At 45.8% G+C, this 25,019-nt stretch overlaps 1 protein-coding gene across 1 annotated transcript in view; it reads left to right on the forward strand.

Annotated features, from left to right (window-relative positions):
* The window catches only part of GOLGA1 (golgin A1), an 83,267-nt gene extending 59,541 nt beyond the window's left edge, over window positions 1–23,726 (forward strand). The window contains exons 11-21 of the mRNA XM_007956381.1: window positions 2,627–2,722; window positions 3,668–3,817; window positions 4,374–4,469; window positions 15,954–16,043; window positions 16,818–16,920; window positions 17,033–17,193; window positions 17,638–17,781; window positions 21,653–21,712; window positions 22,308–22,478; window positions 22,993–23,079; window positions 23,646–23,726. Of these exons, the coding sequence (XP_007954572.1) occupies window positions 2,627–2,722; window positions 3,668–3,817; window positions 4,374–4,469; window positions 15,954–16,043; window positions 16,818–16,920; window positions 17,033–17,193; window positions 17,638–17,781; window positions 21,653–21,712; window positions 22,308–22,478; window positions 22,993–23,079; window positions 23,646–23,726 (1,239 nt within the window). The remainder of the gene's footprint in view (window positions 1–2,626; window positions 2,723–3,667; window positions 3,818–4,373; window positions 4,470–15,953; window positions 16,044–16,817; window positions 16,921–17,032; window positions 17,194–17,637; window positions 17,782–21,652; window positions 21,713–22,307; window positions 22,479–22,992; window positions 23,080–23,645) is intronic.
* The last annotated feature ends 1,293 nt before the right edge of the window (window positions 23,727–25,019 follow it).

Genomic DNA, 25,019 nt, shown 5'->3' on the forward strand with positions numbered 1-25,019 from the left:
TGGATTGACACGGTGGCTGCGATGATGGGCTCAAGTATAGCAGGGATTGTGGGGCTGGCGCGGGATCGGGCAGTGTTTCGTTCTGCTGTGCATGGGGTCTCTATGAGTCGGAAACGACTCAACGGCACTTAACAACAACAACAGTAGAATTCCAGAGTCATATGATAACTCTGTTTAGCCTTTTGAGAATGTGCATCTATCTTTCTTTCTTTTTTTAAAAATTTTTATTGTGATTTGGATGAAAGTTTACAGAGTAAATTCGTTTTGCATACAGCAGTTCATATACATTTTGTTTCATGACATTGACTGCAATGCCCACAATGTAACAGCTCTCTTCCACTTCCTCCCTGTAGGTACCTCTTCTCTGTGTCCTTTCCTATGCATTCCTGCCCCCTAAGCTATCTCCCTGTGCAAATACTATCCTTCTATTTGCCCCTAAGGACTGTATCTACCTGATGTAAATAAATGTTCACCCTATATGCCTGTCTGTTGTTTGTCTGGGAGCTGGGAGAGAGTTCAAGTCCAGCCCTGACAGCTAACAAGCGCCCATAGTCTCATGAGTCTCACCAGGCTCTTTCAGACCAGTAAACATGGTCTCTTCTATGATTCTGAGTTTTGTCCCACATTGTTATTGTGCTCTATCCGGGATCCTGCACTGATCCCTTTCTCAGTGGTTGACAGCGGTAGCTGGGCACCATCTAGTTTTTCTGGTCTTATGGTCATAAAGGCTGAGGTTTGCATGGCCCATTGGTCTTTTGGCTTAATTGCTTCCATGCATCTTTGGTTTTTTTCATTCTTCTTTGGTCTGGACAAGGAAAAATCCCTTGTTGCATCTAAATGGTTCCTTGTAAGCTTTTAAGACTCTAGTTGCTACTGACCGAAGTAGAATGTTGAACAATGTTTTTGTGTAATATGTTATGCCAATTGAGCTGGATGTCCTTTGCCACCATGGTCCCAAGTCCATGGGTCCAACAGCTCACTCCATCAGGGTGTTTGACTGTGCCTAAGAAGTTATAATAACTTTGCCTCCTGTTAGTTCTAGTTATATGGACATTCTTACAGCAAATATAAACATGTAGGTAGAAACATCGTCTGCCAACCTTATGTATGGTCATGGGTGTATTCCCTTTTGCCTAGACGTACCTGATCACTCAGCCTGTCTACCCATCTGTTTACCCATAGATGAATGTTTGCTATCACTGATGACACAGTATTGTGTATATAAAAGTGTTTATCTTTGTTGTCTATACCTCTTGTGCACCTTTCTGGATCTTTCTTTTCCTGAGTGTTATTGTTGGTCCATCACTTTTGGAATATTGCCTTTCCCTTCATCCAAACCAATACTTGTCTCTACCTAGCTAGCAGTGTTCCTTCCCCTCCCCTCTCATCCCTGGTAACCAACAAAGAAAGTTTCCTTCTGTATATAAACCTTTCCTCGACTTTGCACAATAGTGAACTAATACGATATTTATCTTCCTGTGATTGATTTATGTCACTCAGCATAATGGCCTCCAAGTTCATCCACATTATGCAGTATTTTGCAGAGAGAATCTGCATCTTTCTTGAGCTCCACCTTTGAATTGGGAATTTGGCAGATATTTTTCTAAACTCAGTTTAAAAAGCCTCAGTTTTAGTCCTGATTCTACCACTGATAAAATTTGTGATGATGAGCAAGTGACATTTACTCCTCTCCTTTGTGGAGATAGTAATACCCTTCTCACGGATTGTTTTTGTTAAGTTGTACGTGTAAATGTATGTGAGGAATCATGAAACTTAAAATATCCTTTTCTCATTGGGTACCTCCCTCTCTTTCACTGAGCTACAACTTTCCCTGTGTTCATATTTAGTAATAAAAATCCCTAAGGTCAAATCTTATTCCACAAGTAAGAGGCCTTTCTTCATAAGAGAAATTATCAAAGATACCTTGAGTTAGATAAATGGACTTGGAGAACCAAGTCTCGTTAGTACTGAACAGTGACTTCTTGAGGACAGAGCGATGTCTGTCTTTACTGCTCTAGCCCCATGTCCTCCTGCAGTGTTGGGTACGTTGACTTGGTCACTATGTGTGCAATTAGTAAAACCTAAGTTGTATTGTGAGCCATAATGATGGATATTCTGCTTGACCTAGTAGTCCCAGTTCTAGGATTCTGCCCTGAGGAAGTAACTCAACCCAGGTCTGAAGATTTTCGTGACAATATTAACTACTGCATTATTTTAGTTGGGAAAAAATGGAAGACCACCGAAGTTCCAGCACAGTAGACAAGTGGTTCAGAATTATGAGCCCTCCTTTGAAGAAATAATCTGTAGGCCCCAACCTACCCCCCCCCAAAAAAAAAAAGATCTAAAGACTGTATAGCTGCACAGAAGAAAAGTTTCGAGTGAGAAAAATACAAAATTATATGTCATTTCATTTAAACTGAATTCAAGCTTATACAAAAATCATCATAAAGGACTGGAAGGAAATACAGTAGGATGCCTGTGTTTCATAATGGTGACTTAGGAGTCTCTTCTCATTTTAATTTGTTCTGTAATAGAATGTTTATGATGGACACTGATTTGATTGTTGTTAAGTCATTTGTCTGTCCTTCAGCTTTTGAACAGGAAGAGTGCTTTGTTTTCCATTCAGGTAAAAGAACTAGAGCAGACCCTGCAGGCTTCCGAGGAGAGGTTGAAGCAGAGCAGTGAAGTCATGGCTTCGCAGGAGGCTCAGATTCAGGCGCTCGTAAGTGCTTCTGGGCGCTACTGTGTTCCAGGCCCTTCGTGCTGTCCCTTTATGCCTTTGTAGATTCTCAGACTCACTCTCAACTTCAGAAATAGAATTTGGACCTGACCTTAGAATCAGTTGTTGTGCTGTGTGGGAGCAGGTAGACAGCAGCAGGCAGAGAAAAATGCTGCCCGACTGGAAGGTCTGAGTTACTCAGAGGTGGAGGGACTGGCTAACTCCCACCTGCTGTGTGCCCTACGGGACCAGCCCAGTTTGGGGGCAGTCGTAGGTGGTAGCTTACGAGGAGTCAAACCTCTATTTGCAACCGGGGGCGTTGGTCCAGGCTCTGTGGACCAAAGCCTGCTCAAGGGCTTGGTCAGTCATTACAGCCCCCTGTGAGGATGTTAAGTTAGAAACTAGAGGAGTAAAACCAGGTAACATGTATTACATGTTTGCCATGTCCCAGGAACTGTGTTAAGTGCTTTGTACACATTTTCATTTAATCTTTTCAGCTGACTTAAGAGGTATGTATTATTACCCTCACTCTTCAGAAGAAGTAGGCTCAGAAAAATTGGGTCACTAGCCTGTGTTTTCAAAGTCAGTAACTGGCCGAACTCGCATCTTTCTATGTCCAAGCCCTTGTTCTTAACAGCTGCATTATACTGCCTCCCCAGTGCTTCAGCCATTGGGGGCAAAACTGAATGGGGTGAGAGAGGGGTTTGTCTTAGGGCAGGCTGGTACCCAGGACTGCCCCTAGACATCTTGAGGGTGGGGCAAAGCACCTCAGACTCTGTGGACTGGGCAGGCCAGGGTTCAGAGGAACAGGTAGAGCCTACAGGTGAGCACATCAGCACCTCCCAGGGAGGAGAGTTGCTTTGATCTTGGGGTCACCTAGGACCAGAAGAAGGCTCCCTTCTGAAAACCATTGTTAGCATGAGTAATTGTCCCCTGGTACCTTCACAGTCCCGTGTCAATGAGGAGGGCAGATGTGCCCAGCAGCAGGCCCTCACTGTGCAGCAGCAGTGCACAGAACGTGTCCACGTGCTGGAGGCCCAGATCGCTGCCCTGGAGAGAGAGCAGGAGGCCGACAGGACGGCCATGGAGCACAAGATGGTGAGTGAGAACGGATGAGGCTGAGCCCGGGAGCACCCAGTGCATGTAGGCCGAGGGCTGCCAGGTAGTTTGACAGGAAGAACAGCTCCATTTCTGAACTGGGAAGCCAAGTTCATGGAGCAGTTTTATGTTTCCAACAACACACCTACTCATGAGGCTGGATATAAAAAAAAGGCTGCTTCTGATTGAACAGATGTCCTTGTTTTTTTTTCCCTTGGGCCCCGCAGGGACTGCTGGTGATTTCTGACCACCACTCAGCTTCTTCCTGTCTAAAATTTGTTTTTCCTCCCTAATGGCTTCTCCCTTCCCGTGGTCCCCTCTCACTATTCCAGAGTGTTGAGAATTCTTTGGCTGTTTCTCCTGATGCGGAGTTTTTTGAGTGGTTCTCTCTCTCTCACTGCCCCCTCCACTCTCATCTCTCACCCCTGCAGTGACAAAAAAATAAAAGACATTTCAAAAGTAGAATGTCAAAGAGATAGGACTGTGACAGTCCCAGGGGAAATATGGTATTTGAGACCTTTTATTTATATATGTATGTGTTCTTCTGAATTTGCAGAGGGAGCTGGAGCAAGAAAACACAGCTCTTAAAGAAAGTAGGAATGAATGTGAACGTTCTTTACAGCTTCACCAACTTGAGCTAAAGAAGCTAAAGGTATTTGTCTAATTGAAGTAGTTTCACAAAAGTTTTCTTATCTTTCATTTATTTTGTTCAGTAATACTCATAGGCATTTGCTAGAAATCACGTCATTAATTCCTCTTTGTAGCTCAGAAGAATAAGTATTATGCCCATTTTGCAATTAATGTCATTGAGATTCTGAATGTATATTATGTGTCCAAATTCACATAGCTGGTTCAAGATAAAACTGGTCTTCCTGACTTGCAAGTCAAACTCTTTCCATTCCACCACAGAGGTCCAGCCCGTCCTCTGTGTTAAAACAGTTAAGACTTAAAATATGCTGTCTCAGCACCACTCTGCCTGATAGTTCCAGTGACACTAGTCAAGCAAAGCCTTAGGAGGTCATGAGAACCTGTTTGTTTGTGTCAGGGACTCTGTGCAGAAATGGAGTGACAACCTGTTACTTCATTTGTTACCCTTACTCCTCTGAGTACTTGGTGCTTCAATCAGCTTCTGCCCCATTCTTCCCCTGAATATAACGGGGTGAAGACGAGAGATTCTGCCACTTTCCTACATGCCTTCAGTCTTCCCTGACCCTTTTCATAGCATCCCTTGAATGGTGGGTCGTTGCTATGCTTTTCCAGCTTGGGACTATTAGATAATGACTCAAAGATCTTGTGGGCTCTTTGGTAGAGATCTTCTCTGAGATCACACTTAGAACACTCACAGCTGAGTGCCTGCACCTAGTGTTGTTGTTGTTGTTAGGTGCTGAGTCATCTCCGACTCATAGCAACCTCATGTACAGCAGAACAAAACATTGCCTGGTCCTGTGCCAGCCCCACGATCTTTGCTATAACTGAGCCCACATTGCAGCCACTATGTCAATCCATCTCATTGAGGGCCTTCCCCTTTTTCATTGTCCCTCCATTTTGTCAACTGTGATATCCTTCTCCAGGGAATGATCCCTTCTTACAACATGACCAAAGTAGGTGAGACAAAGTCTGGCCATTCTCACTTCCAAGAAGCATTCCAGCTGTACTTCTTCCAAGACAGATTTGTTAGTTCTTTTAGCAGACCATGGTACTTTCAGCATTCTTCACCAACACCACAACTCAAAAGCATCGACTCTTCTTTGATCTTCCTTTCTCATCGTCCAGCTCTCACATGCATATGAGGCAATTGAAAATACCATGGTTTGTATCATACACACCTTAGTCTTCAAGGAAACATCTCTACTCTTTAGCACTTGAAAGAGGTCCTTTGTGGCAGATTTGCCCAGTGCTATATGACGTCTGATATCTTGACTGCTGCTTCCACTGGTGTAGATTGTAGAACCAAGTAATATTAAGTCTTTGACAACTTCAGTCTTTTCTCCATTTATTGTGATGCTGCTTATTGGTCCCGTTGTGAGGATTTTTGTTTTCTTTATATTGAGGTGTAATCCATACTGCAGACTGTAGTCTTCAGTCTTCATCAGTAAGTGTTTCAAGTCATCCACACTTTCAGCGAGCAAAGTTGTGTCATCTGCATAATGCAGGTTGTTAATGAGCCTTTCTCCAATCCTGATGCCATGTTCTCTTCATATAGTCCATCTTCTCTGATTTGTTCAGCACACAGATTGAGTTAGTATGGTGAAAGGATACAACCCTGACATGCTCCTTTCTTGATGTTAAACCATGCAGTGTCCCCTTGTTCTGTTCGAACGACAGCCTCCTGGTCTAAGTACAAGTTCCTCATGAGCACAATTAAGTGTTCTGGAATTCCCATTCTTCTCAAAGTTATCCATAATTTGTTATGATCCACACAATCAGTGCCTTTACATAGTCAATAAAACACAAGTAAACATCTTTCTGGTATTCTTTGCTTTAAGCCAAGATCCATCTGACATCATCAGTGATATCCCTCATTCCACATCCTCTTTTGAATCCAGCTTGCATTTCTGGAAGTTCTTTGTCAGTATACTGCTGTAACTGTTTTTGAATTTGATCTTCAGTAATATTTTACTTGAGTGCGATATTGATGATATTGTTTGATAATTTCCACATTCTGTGGGATGACCTTTCTTTGGAATGGGTACAAATACAGATCTTTTCCAATCAGTTGGCCAGGCAGCTATCTTCCAAATCTCTTGGCATAGCCAAGTGAGTGCCTCCAGCGTGGCATCCGTTTGTTGAAACATCTCAGTGGGTATTCAATCAATTCCTGGAGCCTTATTTCTCGCCAGTTCCTTCAGTGCAGCTTCAACTTCCTCCCTCGACACCACTGGTTCTTGATCATATGCTACCTCCTGAAATGGATGAACATCGACCAGTTCTTTTTGGTACATTAACTCTGTATTCCTTCCATCTTCTTTTGATGTTTCCGGCATCATTCAATATATTGCCCATACGGTCTTTCAATATTACAACTCAAGGCTTAAATTTCTTCTTCGGTTCTTTCAGCTTGAGAAATGCCGAGCGTGTCCTTCCCTTTTGGCTTTCCAACTCCATGTTTTTGCACATTTCATTATAATAATTGACTTTGTCTTCTTGAGCCGTTCTTTGAAATCTTCTGTTTAGCTCTTTTATCTTGTCATTTCTTCCATTTGCTTTAGCTACTCTCTGTTCAAGGGCAAGTTTCAGAATCTCTTCTGACATCCATTTAGTCTTTCTTCCTTTCCTGTTTTAATGACCATTTACTTTCTTTGTGGATGATGTTCTTGATGTCATCCCACAATTCCTCTGGTTTTCAGTTATTGGTATTCATTGCATCAAATCTGTTCTTTAGATGGTCCCTAAATTCAGGATATAATAAAGGTCTTATTTTGGCTCTCGTGGACTTGTTTTAATTGTCTTCAACTTCAACTTGCAAATGAGCAGTTGATGATCTGTTCTACAATCAGCTCCTAGCCTTGTTTTGGCTGAAGATATGGAGCTTCTCCTTCACCTCTTGCCACAGATGTAGTCAATCTGATTCCTGTGTGCTCCATCTGGCAAAGTCCACATGTATAGCTGCCATTTGTGTTGATGAAAAGAGATATTTGCAATGAATAAGTCATTGGTCTTGCAAAATTCTATCATGCAATCTCCAGCATTATTTCTATCTCCAAGCCCAAATTTTCCAACTATCGGTGATCTTCTTTGTTACCAACTTTTGCATTCCAGTCACCAGTGATAATCAGCACATCTGGATTGCATGTTTGGTCAATTTCAGACTGCAGAAGTTGGTATAAATCTTCAATTTCCTCATCTTTGGCTTTGGTCATTGGTGCATAAATTTTAATAATAGTAGTATTAACTGGCCTTTCTTGTATGCATATGGCTGTTATTCTATCACTGACAGCATTATACTTCAGGAAAGATCTTGAAACATTCTTTGTGACGATGAATGCTGCACCATTCCTCTTCAATTTGTCATTCCAGGCATAGTAAATCATAGGGTTATCTGATTCAAAACGGCCAAAATCGGTCCATTTCAGCTCACTAATGCCTGGGATGTCAATCTTTACTCCATTTTATTTTTAACAACTTCCAATTTTCCTAGATTCATACTTCGTACATTCCATGTTCTGATTATCAGTGGATGTTTGCAGCTGTTTCTTCTCATATTGAGTCATGCCACTTCAGCAAATGGAGGCCCTGAAAGCTCTACTTAATCTATATGATTATGGGTGGCTCTACTCTGATGAGGTAGCTCTTTCCCAGTCATATTTTGAGTGCCTTCCAACCTGAGGGGCTCATCTTCCAGAGCTGTATTGGACAATATTTCAGGGCTATTCATTAAACTTTCCAGTAATAGACAGTGTTTCGCTACTATACATAAGGTTTTCACTGGACAATTCTTTGAGATGTAGATGGCCTCTTCCTTCTTCCAAGTCTGTCTCAATATGGAAGCTCCACCGAAACCAGTCCACCATGGGCACATCCAGCCTCACAGCAACACGCAAGCCACCACAGTACAACAAACTGACAGAAAAGTTCGTCTCCCTTAGCTGTTCCAACCACTCCACTCACTTCTTGGGCTACCCCCTACCTGTTCCTGCCAGCCTTGTCTGCCGCTAGTGAGCTTTCAATAATAATATCTGGTAAGCTCTTTAGGTATTAATGCAGTAGTGCCGCATTATGGGAAGTGTGTACTTTGAAGGTAGATAGTTTTTCATTTATTCCTTCAGATGTTTGAGTACCTGTAAGTACCAGGCACCGCTGTAGGTTCTAGGGATGTGCAATGAATAAGTTTCTATCCTGTGGATTTTATAATGGAGAGACATTATACAAGTGATAGAGTGGTAATAAATGCTGTGAAGAAAATAAAGCAGAGTGAAAGAGAGCCGGTAAGGGAAGGCTCTGTTAAATACAGGGATTAGGTGCCAAAATGGCATGGGGGTGGAGTCTGACCTCCTCTAAGTTCACAAGCGAGGAGGAGGATCAAGATCACCATCAACAACAGCCCGAGGCTGATTCCTATGAGGGGGAGGTCAGACATGCCTCTACCCTCGGACCTTTTTACCAGTTCTGACAACAGCTATCCCATAGCACGTTCTGCTTCTCTCCTGGTTCAATAATCCAGTGCATTAGCTACACACAACTCACAGACTATACTTAATGATTTGGGATTTATTAGGAAAGTAGCAAAAGGAGCTCTGGTAGCATAGTGCCTAAGGCACTTGACTGCTAACCAGAAGGCTGGCGGTTCAAACCCACCAGCCACTCCTCGGAAGGAAGGTTGGGCAATCTACTTAAGTAGTGATACTGCCTCAGAAACCCAAGGAGGGGTCGCTATGAGTCGGGTCTGACTGGACTGCATATAACAACAACAGAGAAGTAGCAGGTTACAATTCAGGATCATAAAAGACTGAGGATAGAGTTCTTTGATCAGGACAGCATCCCCTCAACTATGCCCAAAGGCAAATCTCTCTCTGGCCCATGGCCCCTCAGCCTGGCCTCTGCCCTGTTGCAGTGTTACAGAGCTCTTTTAGTTCTGCTGATAAATGCCTAGAAGCACCCCATTCCACCAGTAAGCCTCAGTGCAAAGGCACTCAGCTGTCTTGCTTTGTGAACCAGGATGCCCACTGCTCTGTCTTTTGCTGCTCTCATTCCTCTGCCACGCTTCTCACTCTCTGGCCATCTCAGCCAGGTGTTACAGCTCTCTCTGACCCTGGATCTAGGATGTTCAACACGGGGATCTTGGGTGCAAAGGTGTGCTCCATTCCTGGCTCTTCTTTCTTGATGGTAGTGAGATTCCCCTCTTTCCGCCCTTTGTGTGGCTCGTTTTCAGTCTAGTGGGATGGCACAACTGACCAATCCCCACGTTAGGATTCCATTCACCTTCTTTTCATGGTCCCAGCCCCACAGGGGTGCCATGTACCCTATTTACATTATTAGAAAGCTGTCTAATACCTTTGGTGGGCCAAAAGCACCTCACATTTCATAGTCCCGCCTAGTCATTTGATGGGAATTACGGAGACTATGCTAGAAGGGCACATTAAGAAATTCACTGCACCATAGTAGGGAAAGCCTTAGTGACATTTAGCAGAAGATCTAAATAATGAGACGGAGCTAGCAGTGTATTTGGGGAGAGAATATGCTAGACAAGATAAATAACAAATACGGAGCCTCTGAGGCAGAAAAGAGCTTGGTTTTTTCAAAGAACAACACAAAGGCCCGTGTGATTGGAGCTCAGTGAACTGACAGAGAATGGAAGATGATCAACAGGTAGCAAGAAGCGATTTGAGCAGCTATATTTTAGAAATTGCTTTGCCTCCAAGTGGGGACTATTTGTAAGGGAGGCAAGGACAGAAGTAGGAAGACTTTTAGGAGGTTTTAGTAACCTGGGGTAGAAGGGACTGACTAGTACATTCGTGGGAAGAAGTATTGAGATTGAGGGTATGTTGTAGATAGGGAGCCTTTAGGACTTGCAGTTGATTATAATGAAAGGAAAGAATGAGTGAAAAGAGAATTGGAGATGACTCCTAGGTTTGGCTTGTGTAACTCGGGTTTCTCAATCACAGCACTGTTAACATTGGGGATCAGATAATTCTTTGGGGTTTTTTGTGGGGGGAAAAGGTTGTGCTGCTGTTGAATACTGAACATTCTAATCAGAAGTAAACTGGGGATAAATACTTAATACAGATGAAGGAGGTCTAGTAGTATAGTGGTTAAGGCATTTGGCTGCTAACCAAAAGGTCATTGGTTCAAACCTACCAGCTGCTCTGTGGAAGAAAGATGGGGCCGTCTGCTTCCATAAGATTTACAGCCTTGGAAACCCAGTGGATTTCACTGTGAGTGGGAATTGACTCCGTGGTGGTGAGGTTTTTTAGTGTTTTTTTTTAGTTTAGCTGCATCTTGGCTTCTGCCCACTAGATGTCAGTGGTAACTCCATTCACAACAACCAAAAATGTCTTCAGACATGGCAATATGTCCCTGAAGGGGCAGAATTGCCCCAGCTGAGAGCCATTGAGGTAACTGAATGAATAGTGCCCTTCAATGAGATGAAGAGGTTTGAGGCAATACTTAAAGAGTAATTTTTTTTTTTTTAATTTTGTTCTCTTTTGTAATACTGGTTACATTCCCCACAATAGGACAGCTCGCCTCCCACCTTGACCCGGTGCTTACCATTCCCTTGTACCCTGCTTGCCTGTGCGTTCCTGCCTCTCTGTTTTTCTCCCTGTGCAGATGCTGCCCTTCTGATCTCACATGGTTGACTGTTCTAAGGAGTGCATCTCCCTGGTATAGGTGTTCAGCTCGTAGGCCTATCTATTGAGTAAGCAATGGAAGTGACTTCAGTTCCAGGCCTGACTCAGGGCCATAGTCTCAGGGGTTTCACCAGTGTCTATCAGACCAGTAAGCCTGGTCTTTTTAAACTGAATTAATTACTTTAATTAAAATTAAAACCACAGTGAGATACCACTTCACCCCCAGTAGGATGGCTCTGATAAAAAAAAAAAAAAGAAAAGAAAAGAAAACAACCAGTGGTGGTACAAAAGGGGCAAGGAGGCCACATGTTTCGACCTCCTCTAACCGCACAAGAGGAAGCCAGAATCACCATCAACAGCCCAAGGCCTGTTCCTGCGAGGCCAGACATGCTGCCTCCCTCCAGCCCTTTCACCAACCGATCCTCCCAAAGCACCCATCACCTCTCTCCTGGGTTCGATAATTTCGCTGCAATGGCCACACAGAACTCACAGATTATGGGGTTTATTAGGGAAACTCCAGGCTACAATTCAAGTTCAGGAAAAATGTTCAGTCTCTCTCCCAGCCCCCAGTCTCTCTCTTAACAGTCTCATACAGTCTCTCTCCCAGCCCTCCGTCTCTCAGCCAAGTCTCTCACAGTCTCTCTCCCAGCAGTGCGTGTCCCTCGGTGTCTCACTCAGCAATGCGTGTCTCTTGCGTCTCTTTCCCAGCAGCACGTGTCTCTTTCAGGAGCACGTATTCCTCAACCAGCAGTCAGAGAGAGACTTCTTCTGCCTCTAGGAGGCCTCCTTTTGAGCCTGGCAGAGTGGCCAAACTAACCAAACATAACATCAGAATTCTAAGCACCTAAGAGAGAGCAGGAACCTCCCAGAACGTTGCTTTGTGTTGTGCCCAACAGAAATACCCCAGGTGGATACCTTTTGCAATCAGGAGCTCCTCAGTTGCTCACAGCAAATTCCACCACAGAGTTTACAAAGACTTAGGGCTAGAAAAGCCACACTAAGTAATTTACCACACTGCAGGTGGTGGAGATGTGGAGAAATTGGATGGTGCAGAGAGGAGGACAGAGCATGTGGGCAGATGAGCGCAGAAGGGCTAGCCTTAGCTACACAGCTCAGCCACGTGTCAGCTCTGTGACCTTGGGTGAGTCACAGCTCCTTTCTGAGGTACAGTTTGCTCAAGCTCCTCTGTAACAAAGTGAGGACTGTAGTCCCTGCCTCAGAGGGTGGCTATGAGGACCACTGGTTCACAGTTGTACAGTGATCTAGCACATGGAAGGAATTGATGCATGCTTTTTAAAGTGTCTACTTAAGAATTTGATTTTCTGTTTTACTGATTTGTATTCTATTTATTTATTTTACTGCCACTGGGTTTAATTTGCTTCTCTTTTTCCAGCTTCTTAAGATGGATGTTTGGATCATTGACTATACACTTCATTTTAAATATTGGCTCTAAAGCTATAAACTTCCCTCCAAGCATTGTTTTAACTGCATCCCTCAAACTTTAATATGTTGTGTTTTCATTATTGTTCAGTTCAAAATATGTTCTGATTTTCCTATGATTTGTTTGACTCACAGGGTGTCATTCATGGTCTAGTCAGGAGATAGAAACCACACCAGTCATTTGAACAAGGAGAATATATAGAATTTTTGACTGATGTGATGTTTTTAACCAGGTGCTCAAACAGTAAAAAGATTATCATGGGGGTAAAACCCTCAGAAGGCAGTTTCCAACTCTTAAGACTAAGGGAACAAAGTGAAGAGGTTGGGAGTATTAAACTTGGAAATTAAAGGCAGGGCCCAGGAAGCTGACACGCAGGTCTCTGAGGGGCGACACTGCAGTTGGGGCAGTGTGTGGTTTGCAGGGAAGGGACAGTGAATGGGTTTCTGCTGCAAGTGTCAGGAAGCTGAAAAGTGAGTGATGCTGCTGCCTTATGGGGACATTGCTGCCCCCAGAGTGAGGGAGCATTGCCGGGACAGTGCTCACGGAACCAGGAAAAGGAGCAAGAGGAGAAGGAGCCTCCTCTTGTCTTCCAAGGGAGCCCTGCTGGTGCAGTGGTTAAGCATTTGGCTGCTGACAGAAAGGTTGACGGTTCAAACCTATCAGCCACTCCATGGGAGAAAGATGTGGCAGTCTGCTTCTGTAAACATTACAGCCTTGGAAGCCCTATGGGGCAGTTCTGCTCTGTCCTATACAGTTGCTGTGAGTCTGAATCCACTCAAAGGCTGTGGGTTGGGTTGGGTTTCTTGCCTTCCATTCTTCCTCTCCCCCCGGTGGCAGAGATTAACACGGAACTAGCCAGAAGAGCAGAAATGGGTTTTACAGAGCATCACAAAGCCATGTGTAAAAGGACGAGTATGTGACTGAGAGGCAATAACTTTAAAACCAGCACATGTAGGCTATTTAGAAATGTGGTTAAGTTCTAGACATTTGAGGGGTTTTCTGGATGTCTTGGATTTCTAGTTTAATACAGCTTTTTTTTTTTTAGTTTTTTCAATTTATTTTTATTGTGATTTGGGTGAAAGGTTACAGAACAAATTCATTTTCCATACAGCAGTTCATACATATTTTGTTTCATGACATTGACTGTAATTCCCCACAACATAACAGCTCTCTTCCCCCTTCTTCCCTGTAGTTACCTCTTCCCTGTGTCCTTTCCTGTGCATTCCTGCCCCCTGAGCTATGCCCCTGTGCAAACACTGCCCTTCTGTTCTTCCACAATTGATTGCTCTAGGGAGTGTATCTACCTGATGTAAATGTTCACCCTATATGCCTGTCTGTTATTTGGCTAGAAGCCACAGGAGTGAGTTCAGTTCCAGACCTGAAGGGTAACTGGGGGCTGTAGTTTTAGGGGTCTCAGCAGGTTGTATCAGACCAGTAAACTTGGTCTTTTTTATAATTTTGAGTTTTTTACCATATTTCTCTCCCACTCCATCCAGGATCTCCTGCCTGGATCCCTTTCCAAGTGGTTGACAGTGGTAGACGGGGACCATCTAGTTCTTCTGGTGTCATGGTCATATAGGCTAAAGATTGCATGGTCTGCTAGTCCCTTGGACTAATTGTTTCCATGCATCTTTGGTTTTCTTTGTTCTTCTTTGCTCTAGACAAGGAGAGACCCATCGTTGCATCTAGATGTTTTCTAAACTTCCTCAGAAAAGGCTCCTGAGAAGGCATGGCTATCCTCCCCACCCAGGCATGTGAGGTCAGGGTTTCACAGTTTGTCTGCACCCAGAACCTCTTACTCTTTCTCTTCTGTGAACAGAACCACTCCTTAAATCTGTGTTTGGGAGTAGGAAGTAGTTGGTGATGAGGAGAGGGGTGTTGTCTCAGGTACTCCAAGGTCCCATCCTCAGTTCAGGCATTGAAAGTCCCTCATCCACCAGGAATGGACTCATACAATGTAAATAAGGTCGGTTCTTGACAGTCCCAGGGTAGGAACCAAGATGTAGTTGGTTGCAGGGCTCATGTTTCTCTTCATTAACCCAGCTTGTACTAGATCGGTGGAAAGAAGATTTCTTAGGAGGAATTGGGTAGCTCACAAAACTTGTCACACTGAATCCAGGGCTGTCCCATCAGATCTGCTCTGTTTCTGCATTAGGCTGTCTCCTGCCCTGTCAGTCCCCCAACTCTTACCCTTGCTCTTCTCTGTGATGTCCTCATTCCTCTCTCCTCAACACTGCTTCCTCCAGATTGAGTGGATATTGCCACAGCAGCTCAAGCTTATAACATCCCAGCTTAGTGACCCCGGGAAAAGAGAGCTTCTCCCTTCTGCCTTAGCATATGAAATAGGATTCTGATAGAAAGAAGGATTCTGATTGGTCCATCTTGGTGATCTCCATGACCAAAGCCACTTTTTGGACAGATTACTTTGTCCAAGAGGATTAAGTTCTTTGATTAGCCAGGCCTAAATCACGTGCTTATCCCTGTAGCCATAGTTAGGGTATCATGATTGGCAGCTCTACCAAAACTTTGTGGAATTTCAGGGTGAGAATGGGGAGCAGGAATGATGACTCTTATCCAGAAAAAGGAAAGCAGACTCTGGGTACACATCCATCTCATGTTTTCTCCAGGACACCTCCTTGACCAGTATATCCAGGCACCAAAACAAGTCATAGTATTCATCTAGGGGTTGATTGGCAAACATGAGCAACAGTATCAGGGAAGAGGCCTGGTGTATTGTGTTGGGGAGGGTTGTCCTGTGGTCTGGAGAAGGACGGAGGCAGCCCTCCTCATGGTAGAAAGTATTCTGGGTCCTGGAACCTAGTATCCAAAGGCTCTGGCTCTAGCTCAGAAGGATACTGCCTTTGAATCTGGCTCTGCCACTTCCTAGCTCTAACACCCTGGGCAAACGACGTAGTCTCTCAGAGCCTCAGTTTTCTTGTAGGGTACTTTTGATGAGTCAGTGATATGTTGCCCTGTTAGGCATTCAGTGAGTGCTTATTGTTGCTTCTGTACCTGCATAATTCCTGCCCACCAGTCCATTTGTGTGGGTCTCAGAGTCTTTCTTCTTGTTCCATGTTGATTTCATTAGACCAGCTCTTCCCATTCTGGGCCCCAACCCCCCTAGCCTTAGCCTGACTACTAGCTGATGTGCTCACGGGACAGATGACCTTCAGTGGTCTGTCCGTTTCCAGGGAGCTCGGTAGGTTGCCCACCAGGACAGTCACCAGAGGGCTACAGAATGCACTGCAGCAAGAGGGCAGCCTGGGAGCATTGAGAAGCAGGAAGAATGTTCACATGTTTGTTTGACCCTGCAAGGCAGTACTCCCTGGGCTGGCCTTCATGTGAAGTGTGCAGCTAAACAAATGTGAAATATTCGGGCTCCATCTCCTACCTGTTTTCTGGATTGTAGGAAGAATGGAGCCAAAGAGAAATTGTGAGTGTGGCAATGGCTCAAGCCCTAGAGGAGGTGCGGAAACAAAGAGAAGAGTTCCAGCAACAGGTAGGTCCCAGGCAGAACCAGCCTAGCCTGCCTTCTTGCTTGGGGGGAGGGGGGTCGCCATCTGTTCAGGTGAGGGAGTGGACACAGTCTTAGGGAATGCTCTCAGTTAGGCCACTCCCTGTGGTGTCCAGGAGAGTGGGAGAAATGTTATTTTAAAAAAAAACCCTCACCCCAGAGGATGCTTTTGATGGTCAGTTATTATTAGATGTAAACATCACCTGGAAAAAAGTCCATACCCAGCTAACTTCTGGGCTCTGAGTCTGTGAGGCGCTCTGTTGCTGCTCACAGGCCCAGAGGCCACAGTAGAGCTGCCGAAACATTTTGAGTGGAGCTATTAACAGTTCGTGTGGGGGCTCACTTTGGAGACAGATTCAGCTTCAGGCCCCACATCCTCTAGTTTATTGCCTCTGAGGCCTTTCCTAAGTCCTTAGTCCGCTCTGAGAAGGTGATCCCACCTAGCAGCATTTTATAATGAGGTAGTGTGTGTCGGAGGCCCACCCAGTGCAGGTTGTAATGCAGGCACTCCAGAGATAGAAGTTATGGTTGTGACAGCTTGTTGGAAGGCTGGGCAGAGGAGCAGTGACAGGCGGTTGCCCCTGTGCAGGGCCCCCTGCCAAGGAGAATGGATGTATGTGTGTTTATAGGAACCGGGGTTAGCTTGGGGTCTGTCCTAGGCTTAAGGGAGGGATTCTGTAATGGGAAAAGTAGCGACTCTTTTGCAGGGTGGGTTTGCTGCTGCTAACCTCCCTTCCTGTTGGTTTTTCTCACCCCAAGGCTGCTAACCTGACAGCCGTCATAGATGAGAAAGAACAGAATCTGCAGGAGAAAACGGAAGTGGTTCTACGGAAAGAGCAGGAGATTCTCCAGCTGAAAAAAGGTGAGGAGCTGGCCCTGGCTGAGCAGACCCACCTTTTCCTGCCCTGAGGTGGGCCAGCCATGGGCCGAGTGGGGTTGGCTCACTGTGCACCCCTGCGCTCTGCCTGGCCTAGGTCATGACTCTGCCCTGCTGCAGATACACCAGCTGCAGAGTGAGCTGGGGGTCCTGAGGAGTGTGAGGGCAGAGGTGCCCGGGGCAGCTGCTGTACCGGCGGACCTGTGGAGGCTGCCAGGCCACGAGCAGGGGCTGGCACTCTCAGCCCGTGAGCCTCACGTAAGTCCCATCTGTGCTGCTGGGCCCTGTGGTGGGTTGGCAGTGTGTGTTGCAGCTGTAAGTTGGGAAGAGCTCTGGTGTTTACTTGATATGGCATCTCGGGCAGGTTACTTTCCCCTCCGCTTTTCTTCAGAGTACGGGTGCTCAGCTGACTAGGAGCTTGTAAGGCTTTATGAGCCCATGGTATGTGGCAACCCCTCTTAATATTCAGACATGAAGCACTCCTTTCAAACAGAAACATGGTGCCTGGAGAGCTAATTGTTCCTCTGGGAGGCACTGAATGGGATCTTCTCTGTATTCCAAATTTGGTTTCTGGCCAACTGCCCGTCGAGGCAAACCCATCCACACCTTTAGAGTGAGTCTGGCTCCCCTTCCCCATGTGCCTGTGGCTTGGCTTGACCGTTACCTCTCATGGCTCCTCAATTTGCTGCCACCACCCTGTAGGTCACCCTAAAGGCCAGGGAGGACCCCATGTACCAGCTTTCAGCTGCAGAGGGAACACCAAATGGTGAAGTTGGGACCATGGATCCAGGGCAGCTACAGAAGGAGAAACAGGACTTGGAACAACAGCTTATAGAGAAGAATAAGGTGAGGAAATTCTTGGCCTGGCTTTTTACATCTCCACCCTTCCCCTGCCTAAACTAATTCAGTCAGTCCCTTCTTAGAGGGCTTTGCTGATGTCCTGGGTGCCTTTTGAGAGGGATATGACCTCTTTTATCAAAGGGACTTCCTCCTGATTTGACTCTCCTGTAGGCCTCTTGCAGGGTCTTCCTTTCATGCTCCCCCCTTACCTCCCGCTCCTCGGGATGGTTCATACAGTGTTCAGAGTGTGAGAGCCTGGGCGTCTGTGAGCAGGACGGGACGCGGTGGCGGGTCACTTCCCGCACAGTTCTTGTGCTCAGTGGAAGTTCAGTCAGTGCCCTGATCCTGCCCACCCTGCCAGGCCTCGGCATCTATAAATGCAAAGTCTCATGTGATTTTGATTTTTTAGGGAAGTTTAATTTGCTGGCTACTTATGGCTGTGGCCTGAAATTCTACCCCCAAATTGTGTGTGTATATAATTCTTTCAGATTTTTAAAAAAGGAAAAAAACCTCACATTCATCCTTTGTGTCTCTTACACTCACACTCTTACTCTTACTTACTTTCTACTATGAATTGTAAAATACATAAAGTATGCAAACAAACGTATGGGTCATTGAATGAGCAGAAAGCAAACGTGCATGTCACCACCCCCCTGGACAGGAATCAGAATGTAATCATGTCCTCAAAACCCACTGCCGTGGGGGAGTTCCGACTCCTAGTGACCCCCATTGGGTTTCCAAGGCAGGAAATCAGAGCACCGGTGGGTTTGAATCACCAGCCTTCTGGCTAACAGTCAGATGCCCTCTTAATAACCTAACCACTGCCCTGACTTGTATGGAAATTACTTCTGGGGTTTTCTCTCTAGTTTTACCACTTCAGCTTGGATCTCTGAACACTGAGGTTTAGTTATGTCTGCTTTTTCATGTAAGATAAATACCCCACCAGGACCAAGGGTCAGTTCCTCCTCTCCCTCACGGACACCTTCGCTCCCCACCTTACCCAGCTGACTCCACCAGCCGTTGTCATAGTCACTGCCTTGTCGACATCCTCAGTTCTCCGGCCTCTCTGCCTTCCTCATCCTGCTCTGGCGAAGCCCCAGCTCTGTTCAGTCGAGCTCTTGCAGCTCTCGCCTACCTGACTCTGCATCTGCAGCTGTGGGGTCACATGTGGTTGGGGAAGAAACAGTCACACTGGCTGGTCTCCCCAGTGCCACCCAGCAGTCCTGTCAAATTTAGATGGGCCTTCACACTCCTCTCCTCTGGTCACAACTTCTTTTCTCCTCTCCATTCCCCATCCCCAACTCCTCCTCTTCATCCTCTCCACTGATAGCCCTGCATTCTCATTAACTGAGAAAACAGAAGAGTTTCCACACGCCCGGCGCCCTGGGCGTGGAGACCCTGCCACCTCCCTGTGCCTGTGGTGACTGCTCGCCTGGACTACATCCCTGCCACTCCCGCTCTCCGCTCTGGCTCCGTCATCATTTTTCTCTGTCCTGAGTCATTCCATCCACTAACAAGCATGCTGTAATGTGAGTCATCTTACAGGAGCGCTCTGAACTCAGGCCCTCTCCAGCCCCTGCCGTGGTGCTCAGCTGTCTTCTGTATCATGATTTGCTGTGTTTGCTGCCTCTATTTTCCACTCTTCTCTCTTTAATCTAGTCCAGTCAGGCTTTTACCCCCTACCACTGCACAGAGAAATATTCTCGTCTCGTCCAGCTTATCAGCACCATCCACACTGCTTATTTTCCTTCTAATTTTCCTTCCAATTTGACCTGTCAGCAGCAGCATTTGACAGACAAGATCTCTCCATCCTTGCTCTTCTCCTACCTGCTCCTTCTCTGTCTCCTCTGATGGTTCAGTCTCCTCTGCCTGCCTCCAAACACTAGAGGTTCAGAGCTTCGGCCTCTTCTCCCAGTCACATGCACTCCCTTGGTGATCTTACCCAGAACCATCCACTGCTGTCTGCACTCCCAGGAACTCTAGACTCATGGGGCTGCCTCCTCTACATCCGAATGGCTGAGAGCCGTCTCATACATAAAAACATCTAAAACCGAACATCAGACTTGCCGTGCTTCCCATCTTCACCTGCTGCCTTTCCCGTGTCAGTAAAACCAGGGAGTCATCCTCAGCCCTTTATTTAACAACCAACATCCGAACGATCAGCAAGTACTTTTGGCTCTGCCCTCAGACTCTACACAGAATCAGCTGCTTCTAACCACCACCACTGCTACTCCCTCACCCAGGGGACCATCATCTCTTCTCTAGAGGATGGTAGTAGCCTTCTCACTGGTTTCTTCATCACTCCTCTGGTCCAGCCCTCTGGTAACTTCCTCCGTCTCTAAAAACCAGAGTCCATAGTGGCCTGCAAAGCCCTCTATGCTCAGGCCTCTTTATTACCTGATTCACCCCATCTTCTGTCCCCAGCACTTCCTCTCAGCATGCTGGCCTTGCCTTTCTGTGAATATATCAAGCATCTTACCACCTCAGGCCCTTTGTACTTGCAGAGCCTTCTGTCTGGAAGGTTCTCTCCCACTGCCCCTGCCAATGTCTGCCCTTTTACCACAGAGCTTCCTGCCTCCCTCCCATTGCTGTCATTTTTCTTCATAGCTCCTAACTCCTTCTGGTGTGCTACGTATTTGCTTACTGGCATTTTTTCCCCCTGATGGGGGGAGATATCTTGTCTTTTTTTTGTTGTTGTATACTGCTGTGTCCCTAGCCTATTAGAGAATGTCTGACACATAGTAGGGACTCAGTCAGTGTTTGTTGAATGAATTAATGAATGAGCAAAAAAACAATAAAATGTAAATTGAAACAACTAGGTACCATGTTATGAAACTGGGTATGTTGGAGGTAGTTAGAATCTTACATGTTAATGGTTTAACAGGAGTTCTAAATAGCATCCCAGTCTTCTGACCCAGTAATCTCACTCTTCAGGAGGCAAAGAAGATGCCTGTTGCAGGACAAAGCTTATCACAGCTTTGTTTAAAAACTGGAAACTCAGATTACAATAAAATATGATGTATCCCCCTAGAGTTACTATTATTAAAAGTTATAGTTAGAAAAACTATAGAAAGCTATAAAAACTGTGATAAATGGAAAACTGTTAAAAATTCTTCCTACTCAATGCAGGAATGTAAACATACTAGAAATTCACAGAAAAAAATTGTTAATGTAACAGTTGTGAGACTGGAGGAAATTTTTACATTTTTCCTGTATTGCTGTGTAAAGTAAATTTTTAAATTGGGAAAATGGAGTTCAGTATTTCTAGTCACTGATGGAATGTGTAATAAATTACACTAATACTAATAAGTTCCCTAATTAAAAATATACAAAAGATGTAATACCCCATGTTGATGGGGTGATATAGGAAAACCATGATCTTTTATACTGTTTCTGTCAGTGCTATGAATTATGGTACTTCAGGAGAGCAGTGGTGGTGATGAGAACCAGAAATTTTGCCCTGAGTCGTATCCTTTAGGATCATAGCACATAGGTAATTCTGAAGGACAGAATGCATGGTACGGAGATGCTTACAGTGATGCTGTTTATTGTAGCAAGGACTGGACGCAGTCCCCATGACTAGGCCCACGGCTTGAGCAGTGGGGCATCCATCGATTCCATGGAAGGGTTTTTGACAACCTACGTGGTTTTGTGGGGCCCAGAGACCTGCAGTGTGCACAGCACAGGGTCACATCAGGAGAACGCAGCCCACAGTAGCAGGCCCATGGGTGTGAGAACTGCCCACAGCCTCTCAGACAAGGGCAGACTTCTTCCAGATACAGAGAGGGCAAAAGGGGTCTCTTTCTGTTTTCCTTTACACTTTAAAGACGGTGCAGTGTGCATTTCACAAATGGCTCTCTGTGGGGGTTTGTTTCAGATCATAAAGCAGATGCAGCAGAGGATGCTGGAACTCAGAAAGACTCTGCAGAAGGAACTGGTGAGCACCTGCACAGTGGCCGCCCGAGCGTGGAGCCCCTCCTCTCTCCCACTGCCTTAGCCCTGCTTGGCGCTCAGTCCTTCTGGGTCCCTCCCTGCCTGATGGTGCCTCTCTCCCCCAGTTGACTGCTAGGGATCTCTGGGAAGTCAGATGATGGCTTGTGACCTTGGGCACATGCCCCCCTTCTCTGAGACTGTGTCCTTCATCTGAAAATGGAGATGACATACTTCATGAGGTGGTTCTGAGAATTGTACAGAACCTGTAGAGTGCCTAGCCCAGACCCAGGATGAGAGCAGCATGTCTCCTCAGGCTGAGCTAAGCACTGACCTGGGGAGACGTGTCCTTGACATGGGAAAAGGCAATGTCAAATGACCTCTCTCCTTCCTCTCAGTTGGCCACCTCACCTGGAGGAGCTGAGCCTGCCACAGACTTTGGCCCTTCCTTCCCCATTCGGGACCCCTTTTGCCCCACGATGTGCCAGATGTGGCTTGGGAACAGCAGGTGATCACAGCTTGGGCCAGGTGAACCTTCGATGGCACATTGGTTAAACCTGCTTTGAAGGGTTCAGTGTAGCGTCTTTCCATTGGTTTTTCAGAAAATTAGACCTGATAATGAGCTTTTTGAGGTCCGGGAGAAGCCTGGCCCTGAGATGCCAAACCTGGCCCCGTCTGTCACAAACAACACTGACCTGACTGATGCTCGTGAGATCAACTTTGAGTACCTGAAACACGTTGTTCTAAAATTCATGTCCTGTCGAGAATCTGAGGTAAAGGGCGTTCCACTTGGTTTTGGGTATTGAGTCCCAGCTCTGCGTCTGCCCTGCATAGTTTCCCACCCAGCACTGCTCTCTCTTCCCTCTCCCACAGTCCAGTCTGTCTGCCAGTGTGGACCCTTAGTTGTTTCTTCAGCTGGCATTGACCTGTTGACTGAGCATCTGGTAGTGAGGGGACCGTGTGGGAGATGGCTCCACTTCTTAATGCTGACTTGGATGCCAAAGCCAGAGTCCATGGAAGTGACTCTGCCTGCCATTCTGGCATCCTGCCAAAGAGCAGGAGAGCTGCTGAGGATGTCCTGTTGCTCCTCCCAGTCCCAGAGTAAAGATGGTGGGGGAGAAAGACCCCAGAATGCCCGACTTCACCTACCACCCGGTCGTTCCTGACCAAGTCAGGAGCACACACCAGGATTGGAAACAAAAGGAAATTCTGCCATTTAGGGTCCTAATTCCTGGCTCCCTCTTCCTGCCACCAAAGCCCATGGCAGCAAAACTTACTTTGTTTCAGGCTTTTCATCTTATAAAAGCCGTGTCAGTGTTGCTAAACTTCTCACAAGAGGAGGAAAACATGCTCAAAGAAACTCTGGAGTATAAGGTAGGCATCCCTGGTCTGCTATGCCACCCTCCACAGAGTGTAACTGGAAATGCCAGGCCCAGTAAAGGAGACTGGCCCCGGAGAGCGATAAAGCCAGAGCCATATGGGTAGCTTGGAAGTTGCTTTTGGATAATGAATGATTCAGCCAATATTTAGAGGACGTCACCGTCTAACAGGCCTGAAACTTCTAAAGCATTTTCATTGATACCATTTCATCAACAGCCTAAGTCTGGCCCAATGCCTGGACTTTTTAAAAAAAGAAAATGTTTAAAAAGTAGTTGCATAAAACACTGTAATTTAAATAATAATAAGGAAAATTATCTACAATTCCACTACCTTGTTCTTGTCAACTCTGCTTTTCTCCCATTTCCCTCCCCTAGTTAGAATGGGCTCTTAGCCCTGCAGACTGGCAACTGGAACCATCTTCTTCACCTCTGGCTTTACAGCCAGAGTCAGGATGCCTAGAGGGTGGGAGGGGAGGCGCAGGGATGGGAGGGAGCTGTTTCAGTTTCTTCTGCACCAAGTCCTGATTCTCATCTTAAGAGCCTTTTCTGTTTCAAATACAGATGTCATGGTTTGGGTCCAGACCAGCTCCCAAGGGCAGCATCCGGCCATCTATCTCAACCCCTCGGATACCATGGTCCTAGAGGGAACCAGCCAAGGGTGGAGCTCCATGGGTTGACACTTTTTCTGTGAAAAGAACACTAACACACCAGTCTGGGTGGGTTTTTTAATCACCATATCTGCAGTATTTTGTACAAGTGTCTAAACATTGTTTACAAGACTCAAGTCCCCCTTCCCTGCAAACTGACATGAATGAACCTCAGGAGGGAGCTGGTCCTGTCATTCTGGACGCCCAATCAGAGGGTCGCAGCACTACCCAGATTTCCAGTGCTGCTAAAATCCCAGCTCTGGTCAGCACCCCGTCTGCACCTGAATCCTTTAACTTTGAATGTTAGCACTTGAAACTGTCAGCGAGGAGGCAGCCGATTCATCAGGTAGTGGTGATGCTGGAGGAAGAGAGAGCCCTTGGAAGTGGTGCCTGGCAGGCCAAGCCCGCCTGCTTCTCCTGCAAACAGCCAACTTAGTTGGGGTGTTCTTCAAAAATTCCCCTTCCCTGTTAGCATGTTTGGGTTCAGATGAGAAGAGGCTTCTTTATCCTCCCTCTCAAGAAAACAATTTCACCTTGTTTCTGAAACCACCTAGAACTTTACACGCGGACATCTCTAAGGTACTTCAGGGCCAGTTTGGGTTAATGAATATGCGACTTTGAGATGGTATGTCACTTTAATTAAAGAAAACTAGCAAATATAAAAAATCATAAGGATAGTACCAAATACACTTAATGGCCTTTCTAATTAACATACTGTCTGGATAGGTTGCTGGTAAACCATTTTAAAATATTTTTTATAGCTAAAGTTCTTCACTATTGTAAACCTGTCTTCTGTATTATAAAATCATTTAACTGGTGTTCTTAAAGGAAAATCAGAGCATCAAGAGGGTATTAATTTCGAAAATTGGGATTCTTGTCCCTTTGTAATTTCACTAGCTTTCTATAGCATCTGCTTCTCTCTGAAGCAGTGGTGGTATTTTATTTGCTTTGCCCTTAATTCTGTGTTGTACTAACACTGAGCAAATGCTAATCGTATTTTTTCTACTGTGAAGGACAGTCTGGCACATTCAAAGGCAGCAGCAGCTGACCCTCCCCCTGCTTTGACCAAAACAGTGGAAGCAGTCTGCCTTGAATGTAGAGCCAGCACCTCCCTCCACCTTACCCCTACATCCACACATGGAGTCCAGACAGCCCCCAGTCAGCTGTAGGACTTGGCAGCTTGCAGATGGCTCTGGCAATGGCTGCTAGAAAACTTGTTTCATTATTACGGAAGAGGGAACACATTTGTCCTGGATAAGCCACAATTTGTAATCTGGAGGCAAACCAT

Source organism: Orycteropus afer, unplaced genomic scaffold (assembly GCF_000298275.1).
Source record: "Orycteropus afer afer isolate SDZICR_OR568_19922 unplaced genomic scaffold, OryAfe1.0 scaffold00611, whole genome shotgun sequence".
In the NCBI taxonomy this organism is placed as follows: domain Eukaryota; kingdom Metazoa; phylum Chordata; class Mammalia; order Tubulidentata; family Orycteropodidae; genus Orycteropus; species Orycteropus afer.